The 23,296-nt window shown below is 41.3% G+C and overlaps 1 protein-coding gene across 1 annotated transcript in view; it reads left to right on the top strand.

Annotated features, from left to right (window-relative positions):
• Window positions 1-19,201: 19,201 nt before the first annotated feature.
• UGT3A2 (UDP glycosyltransferase family 3 member A2) overlaps window positions 19,202-23,296 on the top strand; it is a 30,496-nt gene continuing 26,401 nt past the window's right edge. Inside the window, exons 1-3 of the mRNA XM_017880707.1 lie at window positions 19,202-19,381; window positions 21,717-21,818; window positions 22,654-22,655. Coding sequence (XP_017736196.1) covers window positions 19,288-19,381; window positions 21,717-21,818; window positions 22,654-22,655 — 198 coding nt within the window. The 5' untranslated portion in view covers window positions 19,202-19,287. The remainder of the gene's footprint in view (window positions 19,382-21,716; window positions 21,819-22,653; window positions 22,656-23,296) is intronic.

Consider the following 23,296-nt stretch of genomic DNA (forward strand, 5'->3'; position numbering starts at 1 on the left):
GAGACACGTGAACATTGAAGGTGGACTCTGTGTACCTCACATTGGTGTACTGTGTCCGTGCTGGTCAGGGCATCGCTTGCCCACTTCAACAAAAGGCCTGTCACCTATGTGATTTCCACAGAGACCTGCCAATCCAGGGCTTCTAGGCCAGGTCAAGATAAGAGGTCAGCAGAGCAGAGCAGGAATCAAAAGGTAGAGAAAGGGCATAGAATGATTTATATTCCTCTGCGTATAGACCCAGTAATGGGATTGCTGGGTTGAATGGTAGTTCTGCTTTTAGCTCTTTGAGGGACCATTATACTGCTTTCCACAATGGTTGAACTAATTCATACTCCCATCGACAGTGTATAAGTGTTGTTTCTCTGCAACCTCACCAGCATCAGTTATTTTTTTTTCTTTTTAATGGTAGCCATTCTGACTGGTGTGAGATGGTATCTCATTGTCGGTCTGATTTTCACCTCTCTAACTATCAGTGATATTGAGCTTTTATTTCTTATGCTTGTTGGCTGCATGTATGTCTTCTTTTGAAATATCTGTTCATGTCATTTGCCCACTTTTTAATGGAGTTGTTTTTCTCTTGTAAATTTGTTTACTTTCCTTCTAGATGCTTGATATTAGACCTTTGTCAGATGCATAATTTGCAAATATTTTCTCCCATTATGCAGTTTTTCTGTTTACTCTGTTGATAGTTTCTTTTGCTGTACAGTAGCTCTTTAGTTTAATTATATCCCACTTGCCAATTTTTGCTTTTTTCATGATTGCTTTTGGTGTCTTTGTCATGAAATCTTTGCCCATTCCTATGTCCACAAGGGTATTGCCTAGGTTGTCTTACAGAGTTTTTATAGTTTGGGGTTTTACATTTAAACCTTTAATCCATGAGTTGATATGATTTTGGTTCTTTTGCATTTGCTGAGGATTATTTTATATCCAATTATGTGATTAATTTTAGAGTATGTGCCAGTGGCAATGAGAAGAATGTATATTCTGTTGCTTTTGGGTAGCTAGTTCTGTAGAGGTCTATTAGATCCATTTGGTGCAATGTTGGGTTTAGTTCCCGAATATCTTTGTTAATTTTCTGCTTCAGTGATCTGCCTAATACCGTCAGTGGAATGTTAAAGTCTCCCACTATTATTGTGCGTGAGTCTGTCTCTTTGTAGGTCTCTAAGAACTTGCTTTAAGAATCTGGGTGCTCCTATGTTGTGTGCATATATCGTTAGGATAGTTAGGTCTTCTTGTTGAATGGAACTCTTGACTATTATTATAAAATGCTCTTTGTCTTTTTTGATCTTTGTTGACTTGAAGCCTGTTTTGTCTGAAATTAGGGTTGCAGCCCATTTTTTTGTTTTCCATTTGCTTTTTAGATTTTCCTCCATCCCTTTATTTTGAGTGTGTGACTGTCATTTCATGTAAGATGGGTCTCTTGAAGACAGCATACCATAGGATTGTGCTTTTTTTTAAAATCCAGCTTGCCACTCTGTGCCTTTTAAGTGGGGGCACTTAGCCTGTTTACATTCAATTTTAGTATTGATATGTGTGTATTTGATCTTGTCATTGTGGTGTTAGCTGGCTATTATGTTGGCTTGGATATGTGGTTGTTTTATAGTGTCACTGGTCTGTGTACTTCATGTGTGTTTTTTTGTGGTTGGTAACAGTATTTTCTTCTCATATTTAGTGCTTTCTTCAAGATCTCTTGTAAGGCTTCCTCAACATTTGCTTATCTGAAAAGGATGTAATTTCTCCTTCGTTTAGGAAGCTTAGTTTGGCTGGCTATGAAATTCTTGGTCAAAGATTTTCTTTGTTTAAGAAGGTTAACTATAGGCCCCCAATCTCTTATGGCTTGTAGGTTTCAGCTGAGGGATCTGCTGTTAGCTTGATGGCATTCCCATTGTAGGTGAACTGCCCTTTCTCTGTAGCTGCTTTTAACATTCTTTCTTTCATTTTGACCTTGGGAAATCTGACAATTATGTCTTGGGAATGATCTACTTGTAGAATCTTGTAGGAGTTCTCTGTATTTCCTGAATTTGGCTGTTGACTTCTCTAGCAAGGGTGGGGAAGTTTTCATGGATGATATCCTGAAATGTGTTTTCCAAGTTGTTTGCTTCCTGCCCCCCCCCGCCATTCAGGGATGCCAATGATTTTCATAGATTTGGCCTCTTTACATAATCCCACACTTCTTGGAAGTTTCGTTCATTCCTTTTCATTCTTTTTTCTTTGTTTTTGTCTGACTGTCTTATTTCAAAGAACCAGTCTTTAAGTTCTGAGATTCTTTCCTCAGCTTGGTTTATTCTGCTAATACTTGTGATTGCACTGTGAAATTCTTGTACTGTGTTCTTCAGCTCTGTCAGACTCATTAAGTTCTTTTTTTATACTGGCTATTTTGTCCTTCAGTTCCTGTATCACTTTATTGTGATTTTTATTTTTTATTTTTTGGATTGGGTTTTTCCATCCTCCTGAATCTCGATTATCTTAATTCCTATCCATAATCTGAATTCTATTTCTGTAATTCCAGCCAGTTCATCCCGGTTAAGAACCGTTGGTGGTGAACTGGTACAGTTGTTTGGAGGACAAGGTTGACTCCTCAATCTTGTTTCAATCACAATGTCTAGAATTACTAAATTCATACAACACTCTGGCCACTTGGGTAACTGGAGTTCTTGCGTTGGTTCTTTCTCATCTCTGCATGTGGGTGTTCCTTTAACTGCAGTGTACGTTGAATTCTTTTCTGGATGTTTTCACTGGGCCATGGCTTTGTGCATGGTCTTTATTTGTAGTGTCTCTGGTTTCAGGGGGGTATATTAGTGAAGTGTTTTTGGTGTTGAAGCTTTAGGGTGTGATCCAATAGGTGGCACTTAGGCTTATTGGTCAGTTGGTACACTCTTACTTGGTTATGTGTCTCCGCTATGTTTCCTCACAGTTGCAACTGTGTTCCTTCTCAATGCTCTGAGGGTGTGGGTTTCTCTCCCCCTTGAGTAATTCTGGCTGTAGATCATGGCTTGGCATTCTTGGGCTTTCCACTACAGCTCTGGGGTGATCTCAGTTTTTATGTTCCTTTCCCAACTTGAAAGGAGCAGAAGAAGGGATCTTAGTAGTGGTTGTGGCCAAGGGTCTTCTGCTTGTCTCCTAGGGGTTCCACCCCAGAGAGATGCAGGTGAGCAATTGCTGAGTGCAATCAGCTCAGGATGAAGGTTCTGTACTGTGGAGCCAAGCCGGGAGTTCCCTCTCTTAAGATGAGCAGTGAGGGGTGTGTGGGACTCATGGGAGATGGACTGGCCTTCTCTCCTTAGGTCAACTGCAGCTTATTGGAGGTGTGACTAAAGCACTTAGGGTCTCTGCTTGTTTGTTAGTCCAAGGGTAGCAAAGGCAGTTCTACTGCAGAGGCAGTGGCAGAGAGGCTTTCAATTGCCCCTAGAGACTCTGTCCAGAGAGTTGCCAAGTTACTACTGGTTTGATAGCTCTGGGGTTGGGAGCAGTTGCTGGAGGCCAAGGGCTGGAGGACATGCCTGATGAGGAGATATGGGAATGGGCACCCATGTTACAGTCTGGCCACTTTTCCATAGGGCTGTTGAAGTATGCTGGGGGCACACTCCAGTCTGTCGTCACCTCAGATTTTCTAGTACCTGGAGGTATCACCACTGAAGGCTGCAGAACAGCAAAGATGGCAGCCTGCCCATCCCTCTGGGAGCTCTGTCCCAGAGAAGTATGGACCTGTTGCTGGCCCACACACACTTGTAGGAGGTGGCTGGAGATCCTGGTTGGGAGGCCCTGTCTAGTGAGGAGGAACAGGATCAGGGTCCTGGTTAAAAAACAGTCTGGCCACATTTTCATAGGGCAGCTGTGCCATGCTGGGGGTCCACTTCAGCCCCTGATCGCCTTGGACTCTCCAAAATCTGAAGGCCAGAACAGCTAAGTCACCCAAACAACAAAGATGGCAGCCACATTGTCCTTCTGGGAGCTCCATCCTAGAGAGGTTTCAAATCTCTGTTGGCCAGAAAGCACTGGCAGGGTGGCTGGAGACCCTGGTTGGGAGGTCCTGCCCATTGAGGAGGAACGGGATTGGGGACCCATTTTGAAAAGCAGTCTGTACAGGTTTTCACAGGTCAGCTGTCAAATTCTTTTTTTTTTTCACTTAATAGAGTCAGCTGTTGAGGATTTCTATTGAGTTTTTCAGCCAGATATTGTATAGAATTTCTGTTGGCTTATGTTTATGGTTTCTGTCCCTTTGTTGAACTTTCCATTTTGTTCATGTAGTGTTTTTCTGATATCACTTTGTTGTCTATCTGTTCTCTTGTAACTCACTAAGCTTCTTTAAAATGATTATTTTCTGTTTTTTTTTTCTTTTTGTCAGGCAGTGTGTAGATTTCTCTTTCTTTTGGGTCAGCCACCAGAGCTTTCTATTGTTCCTTTTGTAATACCATAATTCATTGATTCTTTGTGTTCTTTGAAGGGTTCTGTTTCTTTGTTTGCAAATAGTCACCTATGACAGTCTACTTTCTAGCATTGCAAGAGACAGACCTTCCTCAGTAAGTCCCACTAGAGATTCTGGGGTCTCTCAGACCTTTTCTATGGATGCATCTGCTACACTCCTCTTGTTCCCTCTAAGGGAGGAAGTTTTAGGATTATGTTCTGTCTCTCAATCCTGTAAAACCAGACCTGGTACTGAGAGCTTATCTATTTTACCCAACAATGTCCCAAAGTTTTCAAGGTTGTGTGCTTCTTCTCACATTCCAATGGAGTTGAACCTGCTGCTAAAATCTGCATCTGCTATTCAGATACATGTGCCATTTGCAGGAGTACATAGGCCTTGTGCACAGGGATGCACAGGGCAACATCCATGGATGGACACACAGGATGTTTAAGGCATGCACTAGCTTGTTAAAGGGGGAGTCTGCCAGCAAGTTGTCCTTGTGTGGAGTTTATGGGTGGGCCTTTTGCTAGAATCCTCAAGCCACTTAGCAGAATCCATGTCCAGCTATTAAGAATCACACACCAGTTGCTGTGTACTTCCTCCCCTTCTCACTGCTTCTAGCTGTCCCAGACATTTCAGTTTTCCTGATCCCCTTAATGTTCTGGGTGGGTGGTGTACCACAGGCTGAGAACACTTGTAATTCGCTTTTCATTTTCTCCTTTGGGAGAAACTGAGGGCTAAGAAGGACTCCCTGGGCACTGAGCTGTGCCACCTGCTACTTAATTTCTATTCTTGTTTCTTCTTTGGATGAATTGCAGGTATATTGTTATTACACCGCTTTATTTCCTCTATTGACTTTTAGTTTGTGTGTGGGGGGGGCCGGGGAGGGTGTATGTGTATGTGTATCTAGTGGTTCCCTTAGGGATTATAATATGCATTTTAATTTATTGATCTGTAATCAAAATTGTCTATTTTATAATATAACTAGATATAAAGAAATATTCCTCATCTAATAAAAAGTATTTACAAATCCTAAACTGATGCAGCATTCAATGGTGAAAAGATAACTTTTCTTTTCCCTAAAGTCAGGAACATGACAGGCAAGTCCACTCTCACCATTTCCTTTCAACATTATATGGAAGTCCATGGAGTGCAATTAGGCCAAAAAATAAAATAAAAAAGAAAGAATAAAACTATTTGCAGATTATGCATTTAGGTACATTGAAAAACCAAAGGTATCAGAAATGGTTCAGTAAGCACTCAGTACCAGCTCTGGTTTTACAGCCCTTACTAAATGAACTCAACCTTGTCATAGGATAAAAGGACAGCTTACAAATATCAATTGTATTTCTATATACCAGAAATACACAATTGAAAATTGACATAAAATGTCATAGTACATTTTATAATAATCATAAAACAAAATCTTTGGAATAAATTAAATGATCTGTACACTGAAAGCTATAAAGTATTGGAAAAAATTGAAGAGGATGCAATTAATTGGGGATGGACTGGAAGAATTAATATTGTGAAGAAATCAATTCACCCAAATTGATCTCTAGATTCAATTAAATATTAAGGAAACTAAAACATTACTATATAATTTTACTATAAACATCTTTGTTAAAATTAACAAGTTGTTTGCAATGTGAAATAGGAGACCTTCAGAAAATTTAGAATTCCAGATTTTAAGATTTACTTTAAAGCTACTGTGATTAAGACAGTATGATATTAGAGTAAGGCTATCAGGTCGATCAATGAAACAGAATAGTAGTATTCAGAAATAATCCCACAAAAAAAAAGATCTTTCATTTTATGACCAAAACCCCAATAAAATGTGGAAATAAAAGTTAAAATTTTTTCCCAATAAATGTTGCTAAAGCAATTACATATCCATGTGGAAAAAATACCCAGCACTATACACAGAGAATTTGAAATGAATCATAGACCAAAGTATAATAGATAAATCAATAAAGAGTCTTGAAAAGAACAAGTGATATACTTTTGAACTCAGAATACGCAACGTACTTTTTAATGGACAGTATAAAAAGAACTAATCTAAAAATAAAAAATAACTACCTTAGAATTATGATTAGGAAATTCTATTAATCAAAAGACATCATTAACCAAATAAAGGGCCAGCCATATATTGGGAGAAGACAGTGCCCAATGTATATTTGACAAAGGACTCTGATCCAGAATATATATAAATTCCTACAAAAAAATTAGACAAAACAAAAAAATTCCACATAATTTTAAAAATGGCAAAATACCTGATTAGGCATTTCATAAGCAAGGCTACCCAAATTGCCAATAATATATTTCAAAAGTATGCAAAATCATTAGTAATCAGGAAAATGCAAATTAAAACAAAGATATTAATAACTAACACTAAAAAGATGGACAATTCCAGAGTTGGGAAGGTTGTAGGGCAATCTGAACTCTCATACATTGCTGGTGGTAGTGGCAACTGGTACAATCCTTAGAAGAACTCTTCAGTAATATCTAAGAAAGATTAACCTGCCCTATCTTGTGATTAAGGAATTCCACTCCTAGATTTATACCAAGATAAATGAATACAGATTTCCAGCAAAGGGCATGCATGAGAATGTTCATTGTAACTTTGTTTATGATGGTAAGAGCTGGTAACAACCAGATTCCCATTAACAATACAATGGAATGAAGAGTGGGGTCCAACTTTCCCTTCCTACATAGAGCAGTGGTGCCCTGGCAACTGAGGACAGACCATGAAGTTTCCTGCCCCGGCTGGGGGAAGAAGTTCTTCCCTGACCCCCTTACTAGTGGTAGCCATCAGAGAGGTCAATCTGTGATGTATAGCCACACTGTGGCCTGAAACCAAAGAACAAAGCCTTTGTAAACAGGTCATGAGCCCTGTGACAGGGGCATGATATGGAAGCAGATCACATTCCTGCCAGCTCAGGACAAGGATCTGGTGCACTTCCTGCTTCATCTTCTCCTGAGACTTCAGCATACTCCAACAGGAACTCTTTCTGCCACCCCCATCAGGGAGGGCATGTACACTGGGCATCAGCCTACCTGGTAGCTCTTACTCTTTATCACCATCTACAGGGTTACATCTGAACTCCACCACTAAACAATACCTGCTACAACAAAAACATGTGTAAGCAAAGCCCATAGACTCTATATAAAGCAACTACATAATTGAAACTACAAAGCAACTAACAACTAGCAACTGGCTAACAATACCACAATAGAAACAAAACCTTACATATCAATATTAACTTTGAATGTAAATGGCCTAAATGTGCCCCTTAAAAGACACAGAATGGCAAAATGGATAAAAAACAGATTTAACCCTCTGCTGCCTTCAACACATGCATCTCACGTGTTCAAAGTAAAAGGATAGGGAAAGACCTATCACTGAAATGGGTAACAAAAGGAGCAGGGTAGCAATTCTTGTATCAGATAAAACGGACTTTAAACCAACAATATTAAAAGAGAACAAAGAAGGGTATTATGTAATGATAAATGGTTCCATTCAACAACATGATTTAACCATCCTAAATATATAGGCATTCAATATTGGAGCACCCAGATTTATAAGACAATTACTTCCAGAAATAAGAAAGGAGATAAACAGCCATATAATAACATAATAACAGCATTAGGCAGATCACAGAGACAGAAAATTAACAAAGAAATTCTGGACTTAAATTTTATACTTGACCAAACAGACCTAATAGACATCTAGTGAATACTCCACCTAACAACCACAGAACATATATTATTCTCATCTGTGCACAGAACTTTCTCAAAGATTGACCACATGCTCAGTCATAAAGCGAATCTCAATACATTTTTAAAAACCTGAAATTATACGAAGCATCATCATGGACCACAGTGGAATAAAATTAGAAATTAATACCAAGAGGAACTCTGAAAACCATACAATTACATGGAAACTAAACAACTTGTTCCAGAAAGACTTTGGGGTACATAATACAATTAAGGGAGAAATAAAAAATTATTTGAAATGAATGAAAATAGAGGTATAATATACCAAAATATCTGGAATACAGCAAAAGCAGTGGTAAGAGGAAAGTTTGTAGTGCTAAATACCTACATCTAAAAGACAGAAAAATCTTAAAATAACAATTTAATGTTACACCTGAAAGAACAAGAACAAATATACAAAAACAAACTAAACTCAACCTAGCAGAAGAAAAGAAATAACTGAAATCAGTGCAGAAATAAATGAAATTGAGACCCCCAAAGCCACACAAAGGATCAATGAAATAAAAAGTTAGTTGTTTGAAAGGATAAACAAGATTGATAGACCACTAGCTAGATATAGGGAAAAAAGAGAGAAGATCCAAATAACTACAATCCTAAATGGCAAAGGTGACATTACAACTGATTCCACAGAAATACAGAAGATCCTGAGAGACTGCTATGAACATCTCTATGTGCACAAACTAGAAAATTTAGAGGAAATGCATAAATTCCTGGAAATACCCAACCTCCCAAAGTTGAACCACAAAGAAATTGAAACCATGAACAGACCAATAATGAGTTTTGGAGTTGTATAAGTAATAAACATTTACCCACTATAAAAAATTGGGCCAGGTGCAGTGGCTCATGTCTGTAATCCCAACACTTTGGGAGGCTGAACTGGGTGGAATACTTGAACCCTGGAGTTTGAGACCAGCCTGGGCACCATGGTGAAACCTCATCTCTACAAACACTACAAAAATTAGCCAGGCATGGTGGTGTTTGCCAGTAGTCCCAGCTACTTGGGAGGCTGAGGTGGGAAGATTTCTTGAGCCCAGGGAGTCAAGGCTGCAATGAGCTGTGACCACTCCACTTCACTGCAGCCTGGGTGACAGAGTGAGACCGTTTTTTTTTTTTTTTAATTTTGTTTTGTTTTTTAACAAAACAAAAGAACAAAAAAACTCCTGGAGCAGATGGATTTATAGCTGAATTCTAGCAGACATACAAAGAAGAGCTGGTGACAATCTTACTGAAATTATTCCAAAAAGTAGAGGAGGAGGGATTCCTTCATAACTCATTCTAAGAAACCAGTGTCATCCTGAAACAAAATCTTGCAAGGACATAACAAAAAAAGGAAACTATAGGCCAATATTGCTGGCAAACATAGAGGGAAAAATCCTAAACAAAATACCAGCAAACCAAATCCAGCAGCACATCAAAAAGACAACTCACCGTGATCAAGTGGCATTTATTCCTGGAAAGCAATGATGCTTCAAGATGGGCAAATTAATAAATGAGATTCACCACATAAACAGAATTAAAAACAAATATCATTTGGTTATTTCAATATATATAAGAAAGCTTTTGATAAATCCAACATCCCTTCATGATAAAAACACTCAACAAACTAGGCATTAAAGAAGCATACATAAGAATCATCTATGATAAACCCACACCCAACATCATACTGAATGAACAAAAGTTGGAAGCATTCCTCCTAAGAACTGGAAAAAGGAAAGGATATCCACTCTTACCATTTCTCTTCAACATAGCCCTGGAAGTCCTAGCCTGAGCCATCAGGGAAGGGAAAAAAAATAAAAGACATCCAAATTTAGAAAAAGCAAGTAAAATTGTCTCTCTTCAATGATGATATGATTCTATACCTAGAAAACCCTAAAGCTTATTCCAATAGGCTCCTAGACTAGATAAATGCCCAGTAAAGTTTCAGGATACAAAATCAATGTACAAAATCATTAACATTTTACACATCAACAGTGTTTAAGTTGAGAGCCAAATCAAAAATGCAATCCTGATTATTATGCACTGAATGCCTGTCCAAAATACCTCATGTATCCCATAAATATATACACCTATTATGTACCCACAAAAGTTAAAACTTAAAAATTAAAAAAATGCAGTCCTAGGCCGGGCACAGTGGTTCACACCTGTAATCCCAGCACTTTGCGAGGCCGAGTGGGGCAGATCACTTGAGGTCAGGAGTTTAAGACCAGCCTGGCCAACATGGTGAAACCCTGTCTCTACTAAAATACAAAAATTAGTTGGGCATGGTGGTGAGCACCTGTAATCCCAGCTACTCAGGAGGCTGACACAGGAGAATCGCTTGAACCTGGGAGGCGGAGGTTGCAGTGAGCTGAGATCATGCCACTGCACTCCAGCATAAGTCTCAAAAAAAAAAAAAAAAGGCAATTATATTCACAATCACCAATAGAACCCCACAAAATACCTACGGATACATCTAAACAAGGAGATGAGAGATCTCTACAAGAAGAACTACAAAACACTGCTGAAAAAAAATCATAGACAACACAAAACAAATGGAAAAACATTCCATGCTCATGAATTAGAAGAATCAATATTGTTAAAATGTCCACAGTGCCCAAAGCAGTTTACAGATTCAACATTATGCTTATCAAATTACCAACATCATTTCTCACAGCATTAGAAAAAAACTGTTCTAAAATTCATATGGAACCAAAAAGAAAAAAAAAAAAAAAAAAAAAGAACCCAAACAGCCAAAGCAATCATAAGCAAAACAACAGCAAAGCCAGGCATCACATTACCTAATTTCAAACTATCCTGCAAGTCTATAGAAACCAAAACAGCATGGGACTGGTACAAAAATAGACACATAGACAAATGAAACAGAACAGAGAATCTAGAAATAAAGTCACATACTTACAGCCAACTGATCTTTGACAAGTGGACAAAAACAAAGGAGAAGAACACCCTATTCAATAAATGGTGCTGGAAAATTGGCTAGTTGCTTGCAGAAGAATGAAACTGGGCACCTACTTCTCACTTTGTATGAAAATTAACTAAAGATGGATAAGATGCTCAATATGAGATCTATGACTATAAAAATCCTAGATAAAAACCTAGATAAAACTTCTGGACATTGGCCTAGGCAAAGAATTTATGGCCATGTCCTCAAAATCAAATGCAATATAAACAGAAATTGACAACTGTGACCTAATTAAACTAAAGCACTTCTGCACAGCAAAAAACCCAAAGCAAAACAACAACAACAAAAACTATCAACAGAGTAAACAAACAACCTACAGAATGGAAGCAAATATTTTAAATGATTCATCTGACCAAGGGCTAATGTTCACAGTCTACAAAGAATTTAAACAAATCAACAAGAAAAAAAACAAATAACCTCATTAAAAATTGGGCAAATGACATGAACAGACCTTCTCAAAAGAAAACAAACGAACAGCCAACAAGCATATGGAAAAATTCTCATCATTGATTATCAGAGAAATGCAAATGAAAACTACAATGAGATACTATCTTACACCAGTCAGAATGGCTATTACTAAAAAGTCTGAAAATAACAGATGTTGATCAGCCTATGGAGAAATGGAAAGCTGTTGTTGAGGATGTAAATTACTTCAGTCCCTGTGGAAAGCAGTTTGTCCTGCTTAGGCACCTAGACTCCACCCTTGACCCATTGCATCACCAGCCAGACACATTCCACAGCCCACTCTGACTCTTACAGGGGACTGGTATATCACCGGGGTGTTGTGAGTCTCCTGGTGACTTAACCCTTAGCTGGGACTAGCCCTAAGGTATAAGGTATGAGGAAATTCCAAAGGCCCCCTTGACGCAAAGGAAATGTGGGCGCAGTGCCTGTAGTTGAAGGATATGTCACCAAAGCCTGGGAGCAGACTCAGAAAATATATCAATTCTTGCCCCTGCCTCTCTTCTGCAGGGCACTGTTGCACATGTACTGCAAAACCAAAGGGGCACCTGGCTGAGGAAGAGCCTATCTGTGGGCCTTACATTAAGTGCCATCTACTGGATTGCAGCTTGAATTACACCACCAAACAATGCAATGCCTCTGAAACCCACGGCAGGAACCTACAACCTAGGAACTCATTCAGAGCCTCCGCCCTCTGAAAGCACCCAGCAAAGAAACCAACCAGCTAAACACAACATTAACCGCAGTCAAACCCTCAAGGGAAAAAATAGTATGAAAACAAAAAGGCCCATCCAAATTCAAAAAGAAAATGAAATCCCAGGTCCCTCAGATAATAAGAAACCAGTGCAAGAACTCTGGCAATTCAAAAAGTCTGAGTGTTTCGTTACCTCCAAAGAATTGCACTAGCTCCCTAGCAATGAATCCTAACCAGATTGAAATGTCCGAAAAGATAGACACAGAATTCAGAATCTGGATGATAAAAAAGTTCAACGAGATCCAAAAGAAGGTTGAAATTCAATCCATGGAAGCCAGAAAACTGACCCAATATATGAAAGACATCATAGCTAGAAGAAAGAACCAAACTGAACTTCTGGAATACAGAAAACCACTACAGGAATTTCAAAACATATTTGGAAGCCTTAACAACAGACTAGTTGGAACAGGGGAACTAATTGAAGAGCTCAAAGATGGATCCCTTGAATCAACCGAGTCAGACAAAAATAAAGAAAAAACATTTTCTAATGAACAAAGCAAAAGGATTTATGACTAAGTCTTCAAAATCAATTGTAACAATAACAAAAATTGATAAGTGGGACCTAATTAAACCAAAGAGTTTCTGCACGGCAAAAGAAACTATCAACAGAGTAAACAGACAACCTATGGATTGAGAGAAAATACTTGCTAACTATGCTTTTGACAAAGGACTAATATTCAGAAGCTATAAGGAACCCAACAAGATCAAAACAACCCAATTAAAAAGTGGGAAAGGACATGAACAGACCCTTCTCATAAGAAGACATACAAGCAGCCAGCAAACATGACAAAATGCTCAACATCACTAATCATCAGGGAAATCTGAATCAAAACTACAATGAAACACCATCTCACACCAGTCAGAATGGCTATTACTAAAAGCTCTAAACATAACAGATGTTGGCAAGGCTGTAGAGAAATGGGAACACTTATATACTGTTGGTGGTAATGCGAATTACTACAGGTTCTGTGGGAAGCAGTTTGGAGATTTCTCGAAGAACTAAAAATAGAACTACTGTTCAACCCAGTCATCCCATTACTGGGTACATACCCAAAATAAAATGAATCATTCTACCAAAAAGACACAAGTTCTTGCACGTTCATTTTAGCATTATTCACAATAGTAAAGACATGGAGATAGAGACATAGAGATTTATGTATGGAATATCTATATGCACATCTGCTTGTATATATGGCCTAGCTCTATCCACTGAGAGAACTACAAACAGCAGTGCTTCCTTAGCAAGAGCACACATAACAACCACGTAGGTGTCTCTTCGACTAGTAGATCATAAGTTCCATGAAGGCGGGGACTGACTCATGCACATCCTTACCTTTCAGCATTAAGTTCAATTTCATGAACATAGGAATCTTCAGAAAACTGAACGGTTTGTAGGCACCTAGCTAGTAAATTTCAGAGCCAGGCTACAACTGTCTGAAAACCAGCCTTCTGTGTCAAGCCTAAGCTGCTGAGAGCTGTCATTGAATGCTGCTTCCACCCTTCTGTTTCTGCAAACAGGTACAAGTCTGCAGCCCTGGCCACCAGCGTCATCGGGTGCTCCCAAACCCTGAGCCCACCAGCAGCTGGTGGGCTGAATCAACTACATCCTCCAGATGGGGTGGGGACAGGGGGCAGCACACCTCAAACTTTATGCCTTCCTGCAGCCCTGAAATGAGCAGAACCTGCCCAATGTCTTTGTGTTCCTCCTGGGGCTCACTCTGGGCACTATGTAGCTTTGTGGGACACTGATGTGCGTGGCATGGCAGTTGGGTGGCTGCCTGGGGCCAGAAAGGTGAAGGAGATGTGAGACCATGTACAGCCTTGGGAGGGGTGTGTTTGTTGGACAGTGTTACATTTTCTTGGGGGCTTCCCACCAGTTCTGGCAAATCTGTTCTCCACATCCTCTCCACTTGCTAATTCTGCTACAAATTCATCCTTACTAGCTCCTGCCTGTTAGCAGAATTCTTTCCAGTTCTCTTGTCCTCCTTTGTTTGCCATCAGCAAGGGCTGTGCTGTGATTCTGTCTCTAAGTGACTTGGACCACTGACCCTCAGATTTCCAGCCTTAAAATCCACCTTCCTTGTCATGCGCCTCTCTGAATCACAGCCTGACCATTCCAGACTTCCTGTCCAGATCTTCTCAGCTTCTGTCAGTCACCATCTGTCACAGAATAACACCTGAGAAAGACATCTTGCATGTTCTTTCCATTTCTGTTCTGTTCTCCTGCATATTCTCTTCAATGCTCAGGAACCCTGTCCTATGCTTGAGATTTCAGGGCCAGACACACGCTTGCAGGCCTCCACATTGGGTCCCTGTCTCTAGTGCCCACAGAGAGCTCCTTCTTTGCTGATCAGGCATGCAGACTGTAGGTTTCCAGATTTCCTGAAAACTAAAAATTTACAACATCATCTATCCACAACCTCACTAAACGATTGGCCAAGAGATTTCTGTCCTAGTTGCCCAGAATTCCGTCATCTGGCTACTCACGGCTATCGGGGAATGGGGCAAGTCTGCACTGGCACTGGTCAGGATGAAGGCAGCAGGAAGTGGGTGGAGGGTTAGTCAACCTGTAGGGTCTGAAGAATGGGAAAAGTGGCCCCAAATCCTCCAGAATGCTTGACCTGTTGAACCAGAATGTTTTGTTATTTAGTCTTGACCTATATTCATGCACTTGAGCAGCAAGCAATCATGGGCGGGCTGATAAAGAAACACTTCTGTTTCCTGGTTACAGTCTCTGGCTGGATCTGAGGAACCACTGAGTTTGCCTCAATGACTTTCCTTTTTTTTTCTTTCTTTTTTTTTTTAATTGAGATGGAGTCTCACTCTGTTGCCCAGGCTGGAGTGCAAGTGGCACGATCTCGGCTCACTGTAACCTCCACCTCCCAGATTCAAGCGATTCTCCTGCCTCAGCCTCCTGAGTAGCTGGGATTACAAGTACCCACCACCACGTCTGGCTAATTTTTTTGTATTTTGAGTAGAGACGGGGTTTCATCATGTTGGCCAGGCTGGTCTCCAACTCCTGACCTCAGGTGATCTGCCCACCTCGGCCTCCCAAAGTGTTGGGATTACAGGTGTGAGCCACTGCGCCCAGCCTTCAGTGACTTTCTAAGTGTGATGGGGACCACAAGACAATCAGCCAGAGCAGATAATTTCAATCATGGATCCCCAGATCCATGTAGATGAGAAGGTGGAATGCAATTGTAGCTGTGGTTCCAAGGACAGCACAGACAGGACTGTGTGTTGCTAGAAACCAGTTGGCACTAAACCTTAAGTCATATAAAAAGGGTGAAATGCACTTTATTTGGGTTCTGTAGAAAATGTAATTTGCAAATGGACTCTCTTTTCAGTCTATATGGTTCTGAAGTTCTCTGGGCAAAGGATTTTGTACTAATGAGTAGGAGGTATGTATCCACATCAAAATGTCTCCACATGTACAGGAGAATGGAGACTTTAGGCTTTACTAATAGGTGCTAGAATTAATCTGGGTATTCATGTGTACTGTTCCTTTGTGGCGTCTGTACCACTCTTTGCTTTTGACTGGCATTAAGGTTTAGAAAATGCATAGGTTGGTATTGGGATGGAGTAAAGAGAGTACACCATAGGAAGTTTCCCCTTCTGGGGCCTCCACAATCTGCATGTAATTAAATGGTGCATGTAAGATAAACATAAACAAGATCACATAACACCCACAGAACCCATAGCTTCCCGTAAGTAGAAAAGAAGACACCAGATTGTAGAAAAGCTATCTCCTCAACTTCTGCTGCAAGCCTTTATGGAGACCTAATGAGTCTGGAAATACTGTGCATAGGAAGCAGGTTCACTGTGAATGGGTTATCAGTTTGTCTGAGTCCAGTGAGATGGAGCAGCACCCCCCGCTCCAAGTTAATTGAAGTGAATTATTGGCCTAAAATAATCAAGTCTTCAAAGAAAGCCAAAAAGTAGAGAAAATGTAACATAATAAATGGGAGAAATAGCAACCTGGTAGATTTAAACACATGCATTCGGACTGAAATACAAGATTGACAGACTTGAATAAAAATTTCAAGCTGATTGCTGTTTCAAGAGACACACCTAAAATATGAGGATATAGGGGTGTTGAACATGAAAGGATAGGAAAAGATAGATCTTTTCACACAGTGGAAGATGAAATCTGAATGGTTAGTAGTAATGGCAAACAAAATAGACTTTAGGTGAAAAGTATTACCAGAGACAAAACAGGTCCTCATTATAAAATGAGGACCGACTGTTTCCCTGGAAGGTATAATACCTGAAACTACAGTTGTTCATATATATGCATTTAATGAGTAGCCTTGGGGGTATAGAGGAAAATTGCTAAAACACCAAGGAAAAATAGAATTATGGTAGAAGAACTATGAAAACATCTTAATGAAAAATTTCAAACATTCACAAAAGTAGAGCTTCTTTATGCCCAGGATTCAGCTTCATTGATTACTAACTCCTGGCAAAAGTCTCTTTTCTTATGCTGCCACCCACATTTAACCTTGTTTACCCCCACAACCTATTATTTTGAAGCAAATCTAAGAAATCATAAGACTGAATCTGTAAATGTTTCAGAATGTACCTTAAGAGCCAATTTCCTTCCTTCCTTCCTTTCCTTCCTTCCTTTCCTTCCTTCCTTTCCTTCCTTCCTTTCCTTCCTTCCTTCTTCCTTCCTTCCTTCCTTCCTTCCTTCCTTCCTTCCTTCCTTCCTTCCTTCCTTCCTTCCTTCCTTCCTTCCTTCCTTCCTTCCTTCCTTCCTTCTCTTCTTTCCCTTCCCTCCCTTCTTTCCCTTCCCTCCCTTCCTTTCCTTCCCTCCCTTCCTTTCCTTCCCTCCCTTCCTTCTTTTTTGACAAAGTCTCACTGTTTCCTGACATGGAGTGCAATGGTGCGATCTTGGCTCACTGCAACCTCCAACTCCCGGGTTCAAGCAATTATCCCACCTCAGCCTCCCGGGTAGCTGGGGCCACAGGCATGCACCACCATGCCGGGCTAATTTTTGCAGTTTTAGTAGAGACAGGGTTTCACTATGTTGGCCAGGCTGGCCTTGAACTCCTGACCTCATGTTCTGCCCACCTCACCTACCAAAGTGCTGGGGTTACAGGCTTGAACCACTGCACCTGGCCAGAATTTCTTTATAAGATGCTTATAACCACAATTACATAGAACTCTTCTCCAAAGCAACAATAACTACTTAATACAATCAAAATTTGGGTTCAAATATCTCTGATACTCCTATAATGTTTTAGAGTCCATTGGAATCATGCTATTTAAAACGTTAACGAATCTGATACCTGACTCTTCATATCTCTTTCCATTTGATTTTTCTTAGTAACATTTGCCATTAATGTACTATATATTTTATTTCTTAGTGTGTTTAGTATCACTTTGCCTGGCATAATAAATAGCTATCAGCCAGGTGTGGTGGCTCATGCCTGTAATCCCAGCACTTTGGGAGGCCAAGGGGGGGTGGATCTTGTGAGGTCAGGAGTTCAAGACCAGCCTGGCCAACATGGTGAAACCCCGTCTCTACTGAAAAATACAAAAATCAGCTGAGTGTGGTGGTAGGCACCTGTAATCCCAGCTACCCAGGAGGCTGAGACAGGAGAATTGCTTGAACTTGAGAGGCAGAGATTGCAGTAAGCTGAGATTGCACCACTGGACTCTAGCCTGGGTTACAAGTGAGATTTTGTCTCAAAATAAAATAAAATAAATAAATAAATAAATAAATAAATGCTATCAATATAATTGTTGAATAAATGAAAATCTTGGAGTTTGATAACAAATCCTTTATTTTGCTAATGCATTATGAAAAGTACAAGATTAAGACGAACTGGAGCCTTGTGATGTCTGGTAAACCTGGCCCTTCCCACACTTCTCTCTCTCTCTCCTCTCTTCTCTCTTCCTCCACAGTAGGTATGGCTAGGTGAGGGATGCACAAATGCATAGGAATGTAATGCTTTAAATTCCAATGAGAAAAAATAACACCTATAGACTGAAGAAGGCAGGAACAGTACAAGCAGAATTCAAGGACCCACTGCAACCAAGGATTCCTCTGCTTGTTTAGAGTTGCACTGAAAGCCTTTCCTAAAGGAAGTCTTAGTTTGAGGATAGAGAGTGTAAAGGGGACTACCGGACCTAGTGATCCCTGCCCTCACTGGGGCTGACGTTGCACGGAGGTAGAATTACAACCTGTCTTCAGCATGTGCTCTTGGAAATTATGGAAAGATTCACCAGTCCTATTTCAGGATACTCATTCGGAATGATAGCTCAGATTTTGAATTTCAGTCCTCCAGGGACAGACCTGGACTTCCAGAGGTAGGACTCTAGCCTCTCTTCAGGAATGTTACCTTCTAAAGAGACACTAAGAGGTAGATTCCAGGGATGGTATACTGATTTCCCTTGAGGATCCCCTTCCAGGGAGGTCTTGGGCTTGGAACATCAGCTCAAGATTTTAAGCAAGTCTCTCAGGAAACAGATCACGGGGCTGGCAGTATGAGGTAGTGGAGGCAGTTAGAAGGGAACTAGAGTAGGTAAATTCACACAGCCTTGGCAAAAGAGAGATGAGTCCCATGGAGATCGAGCGTTCATCAGAGCGATTTACTGAGGTCCCTGCCATTCCTGGCTTACAGTAAGGATTTTCCAGGCAGGAGGGCTGTGATCACACGGACAGAGCAGGGTTAAGGATGGACTCGCCAGCCCCTCCTACTGACTGCTGGTAGTTCGGTAGAGCAAGGATAGATTATCCAATGGAGCACGAGGGAGGAGGTGCAGAGGGCAAGAGGGGATGGACAGAAGAGAAGACTGGCAGGATCCTCACTTCTACCTCTTCCCACAGCCGGTGCCTTTGGAGCACTGAGGTGCACAGGGTCCCTTAGCCGGGCGCAGGGCGCGCAGACCAGGCTGAGGTCTGCGGCTTCTGTGGAAGTGAGCATGGCTGGGCAGCGGGTGCTGCTTCTAGTGGGCTTCCTTCTCCCTGGGGTCCTGCTCTCAGAGGCTGCCCAAATCCTGACAATATCTACAGTAGGTGAGTGCTTGGCCGGAGAATTCCCAGACAGGGGCGTCCCGGATACCCGCACTGCAAGGGCTGCAGAGAACTGCGCTTGATCAGAGTCATCCAGACGATTTTCCAGGCTGGGCTTGCGGACCGGGCTGGAGGAGGGAGAAACCCATCCAGCTGTGGGGCAGAGAGGGGCCTCTATTGCTGAGGTGAGGAAGATAGTTTTGGAGAAAAGAGACTCTCCTTTCCTCTCTCTTCTTGCTCAGGACGCGCTCCCCATCCCGCAGGGTTGGGGCCAGAAATTTGAGACCAGGACCAGAGCTTGAGTTCCCGGGCTGCCTTCTCCAGAGCGCAGTGGGACTTTCAGAGGCTCACCCTAAGCTCCATGGGGCGGGGGTGCACAGTAGCTTCCAAGAGAAACGGTGGTGAGCGTTTTCAGCTCTTGGAGACCAGGGAAAGGCACTCCTCAGGGCAGCACTGCAAATGTTGTGAAGCTGCATTCGGAGCCAGGGTGGCGCAGGCAGGTATTTCATGGCTGCAAGGCCAGTGGAGTGTTTTCCTCCACGGGAAACCTGGAGAACTGCCTAGGGCTAAGGAGAGGACCCAGGTCATTCGGATCTTTTGGAGCCTCCTTCCTTTTACCTGTGCCGCTGACCGTTTCTGAGGGATTCATGGAACTGTTAATTCAGCATTTTGGGTCGCAGTTTTACTTCTTTTACTTTTACCCCAAAGGGAATAGGAGACAAAAGAGAAGCATATATGAACATAAAGGGATCATCCCAGGATCGAGCTTCCCCAAGACTTTATTTCAACCCATAGTGGGTTCTAATGGATTCCTTTTATCGCGGAGAATCAGGGCTCCTAGAACTGGGAGGAACCACAGATCATCTAATTTAGTGCCCATTTTGATTTCCTGAGACGGCAACTGAGGGATGGGGAGCGAGATGCCTTCCTTAAGAGCACATGTGGCCTCCCTGATGTCCCATGAGGAATTAACTCAGGGTTTTCTTACTGCAGGACAACGCTCACCACAACTTCCATTCTGAAGCCCTTTTCACTGGGGATTTTCAAAAATCACTGTTCAAGAAACGGTCAAGTCCATTCGAAGACTCCCCCCACCCCCTTTCTGAGTGTTAGTCTCAGTGAAGCAACAGAGCTTCTTAACTTCTTGAAAGTACACCGTCCTCCTTCCTCAGGCTCCAAGAAGGAGTTGGTGTCGTTTCTGAGGTGCTGGAATCCTGATTTTTGCCCCAGAAAGTCACCAGACTCCCCAAGATCCACCACTAACAGCTGTTTCTGTGGGGACCCCTTCTTCCTGGCTCCCTGTTCTTACACAGATTAAAATGTGAGCAAGATCTGTTGCAGATTTGTACTTTATACATCACTTGTTGCTCTAGACTATTCAAGTCTGGGTATAAGTAAACTGAGTCACGCAGAGAGCTGCACACTACTTCTCTACTCCCTTCCACCTTCACCCCCAAACTTTTGGTATTTATCATTACATTACCTTCTCTTCTGATCTTCCTTTCTCTGCTGCTGAGAACTTTAGATTCAAGCAAAGGCTGTGTATTAGAACATATACTGAGAAGACATTGATTTCATAGAACTTGTACCTCTTTTGAGGATCAAGCTTCTCTTTCCTTAGGATGGTAGGATTTTTCTGGAATCAGTGATTCTCTAGACTGTTGGGCAACCAGGATCCAGCAGGCCCACCCCAAGGGCCCCACATTTGTCCTCAAATGTCTTAATTAGAACTTGATCATTGTTTGGCCTAAATTAAGTACATCCTTTCTAAATACATTAGAATCTTAAAGATTTGGATTCTAAGTAGTGGTCCCTCACTCCTTCCCTTCCAGTGATTTCTTGGACAGGTCTCTTAAGGTTTCTATCTCCTATAGCAGCATAAATGTCCAAAGAGCAGGATCCCAGAAACAGTTCTCATTGTTTTTTAGGAACTATTCACACTCATATGCACAACACCATACCTGTATTTCCACCAATGCTGTGATTTCTTTTGGACTCTGTGTCTCCATAAGGCCTTAGTTAAAATGTACATGTACCTCAGGATGAGGAACTCCCATGGCCTAAGCACATAGTAACTCATTACACTGACATGGATACTGTGATTCACAAGAGGCAATCTCTCACGGACCAGAGCCACAGGTAAAAATTTGGGTGGTCATGCTCTGGGTGAGTGGGCTGGGTTTTACCCAGAGGGACATGAGGAGACTGGCAAAACTCATCTTCCTCCACTCACTAGCCACTTCCTGTTCCCCTACCTTTCCTCTCCTGGATTGATCACTATCGACTTTAGACACGGTGTTCTCATCATTCCAGAACTGAAATTGTGCATTGTTCCTAGGTGGAAGCCATTATCTACTGATGGACCGGGTTTCTCAGATTCTTCAAGATCACGGTCATAATATCACCATGCTTAACCACAAAAGAGGTCCTTTTATGCCAGGTATCTTTTCTCACTTTTCTTGATTTCTTCTACTCCAAGCAAAGAGCAAAATATTGTTTGCATAGAAAGGCTTAGTAAAAAATTTTTTTTTTAATTCTAATTCAATTGGAAAGATGAAAAGCTTGCGTGTGTGTGTGTGTATGTAAAGTGCCAAAAAGCTTCTTAGGCTCTAATTACCAGGACTTGACACTCCATACTCCCATATTTCTTTTCCCCTTACTTGATCCCTACTCCATCCCAAGCAACCATCCACTCATTATTATGGATTATTTTAACAAATACTACTTAATAAGATGGCTTAAAAAATATATTAAACAGGGTTGGGCAAGGTGGCTCACACCTGTAATCCCAGCACTTTAGGAGGCTGAGACAGGTGGCTCACTCGAGCCCAGTAGTTTGAGACCAGCCTGAGCAACACAGTATTTTTGTCTCTACAAAAAATACAAAAATTAACTTGACATAGTGGCACCCACCTGTAATTCCAGCTACTTGGGAGGCTGAGGGTGGAGGATTGCTTGAGCCAGAAGGGAGAGGTTGCAGTGAGCTGGTAATGCACCACTGCACTAGAGCCTGGGCAACAGAGTGAGGCTCCATCTCAAAGACTCTCTGTATATACATAGAACAGAAATATTCGGCCTTATTTAACACTTCCTACATGTAAGAATCACTTTTCTTTTTATAGATTACTTTTCCTCCTTTTATGATATTGGAATGTAAGTAAGCTCTCGCAGGGAGCCCCTTATTTATACAGCTAAGTTAGGAGTCTATGGCTGAGATGGTTTTGCATTCTTGAAAAATAAGTGGCTGCCCACAAGTTTGTGCATAGTGATTTCAGATGTTCTTAATGGAGTCATTGAATCCAAAGAATTTTAGCCAAAATGAAGCTCATAAATCTTATGAACTCCTCTGAAACAGAAACCCTGAGAACTTAACAGACTTGCTTGATAACAGAGTTGGGTGGATTAGGAATTTATGCTCTAAATTGCTCAATATGAAAGTGTTGCTCTGGGAAAAGCCCAAACTCCAGCATCATATAATACACCCAGGCAACACACCTGGACATGCACCTCCTGAAGCTATAATTTAAAAAAAGAAAAAAAATCAAAAGCAAGCATCTTTGAGGAAGAAAATTCTGAGATATTTTCAGCCTTTGAAGGTAACATCAGGCCTTGTTATTGTTCAGATTTCTAAAACCATTTTTTTTTTTTTTTTGAGACAGAGTCTTGCTCTGTTGGCCAGGCTGCAGTACAGTGGCATGACCTTGGCTCACTGCAACTTCCATCTCTCGGGCTCAAGCAATTCTCCTGCCTCAGCCTCCTAAGTAGCTGAGATTACAGGTGTGTGCCACCATGCCCGGCTAAGTTTTGTATTTTTAGTAGATACGGGGTTTCATCACCTTGACCAGGCTGGTCTCAAACTCCTGACCTTAAGTAATCCTGCTGCTTTGGCCTCCCAAAGTGCTGGGATTACAGGTGTGA

This window comes from Rhinopithecus bieti, unplaced genomic scaffold (assembly GCF_001698545.2).
Source record: "Rhinopithecus bieti isolate Rb0 unplaced genomic scaffold, ASM169854v2 scaffold_11966, whole genome shotgun sequence".
Classification (NCBI taxonomy): domain Eukaryota; kingdom Metazoa; phylum Chordata; class Mammalia; order Primates; family Cercopithecidae; genus Rhinopithecus; species Rhinopithecus bieti.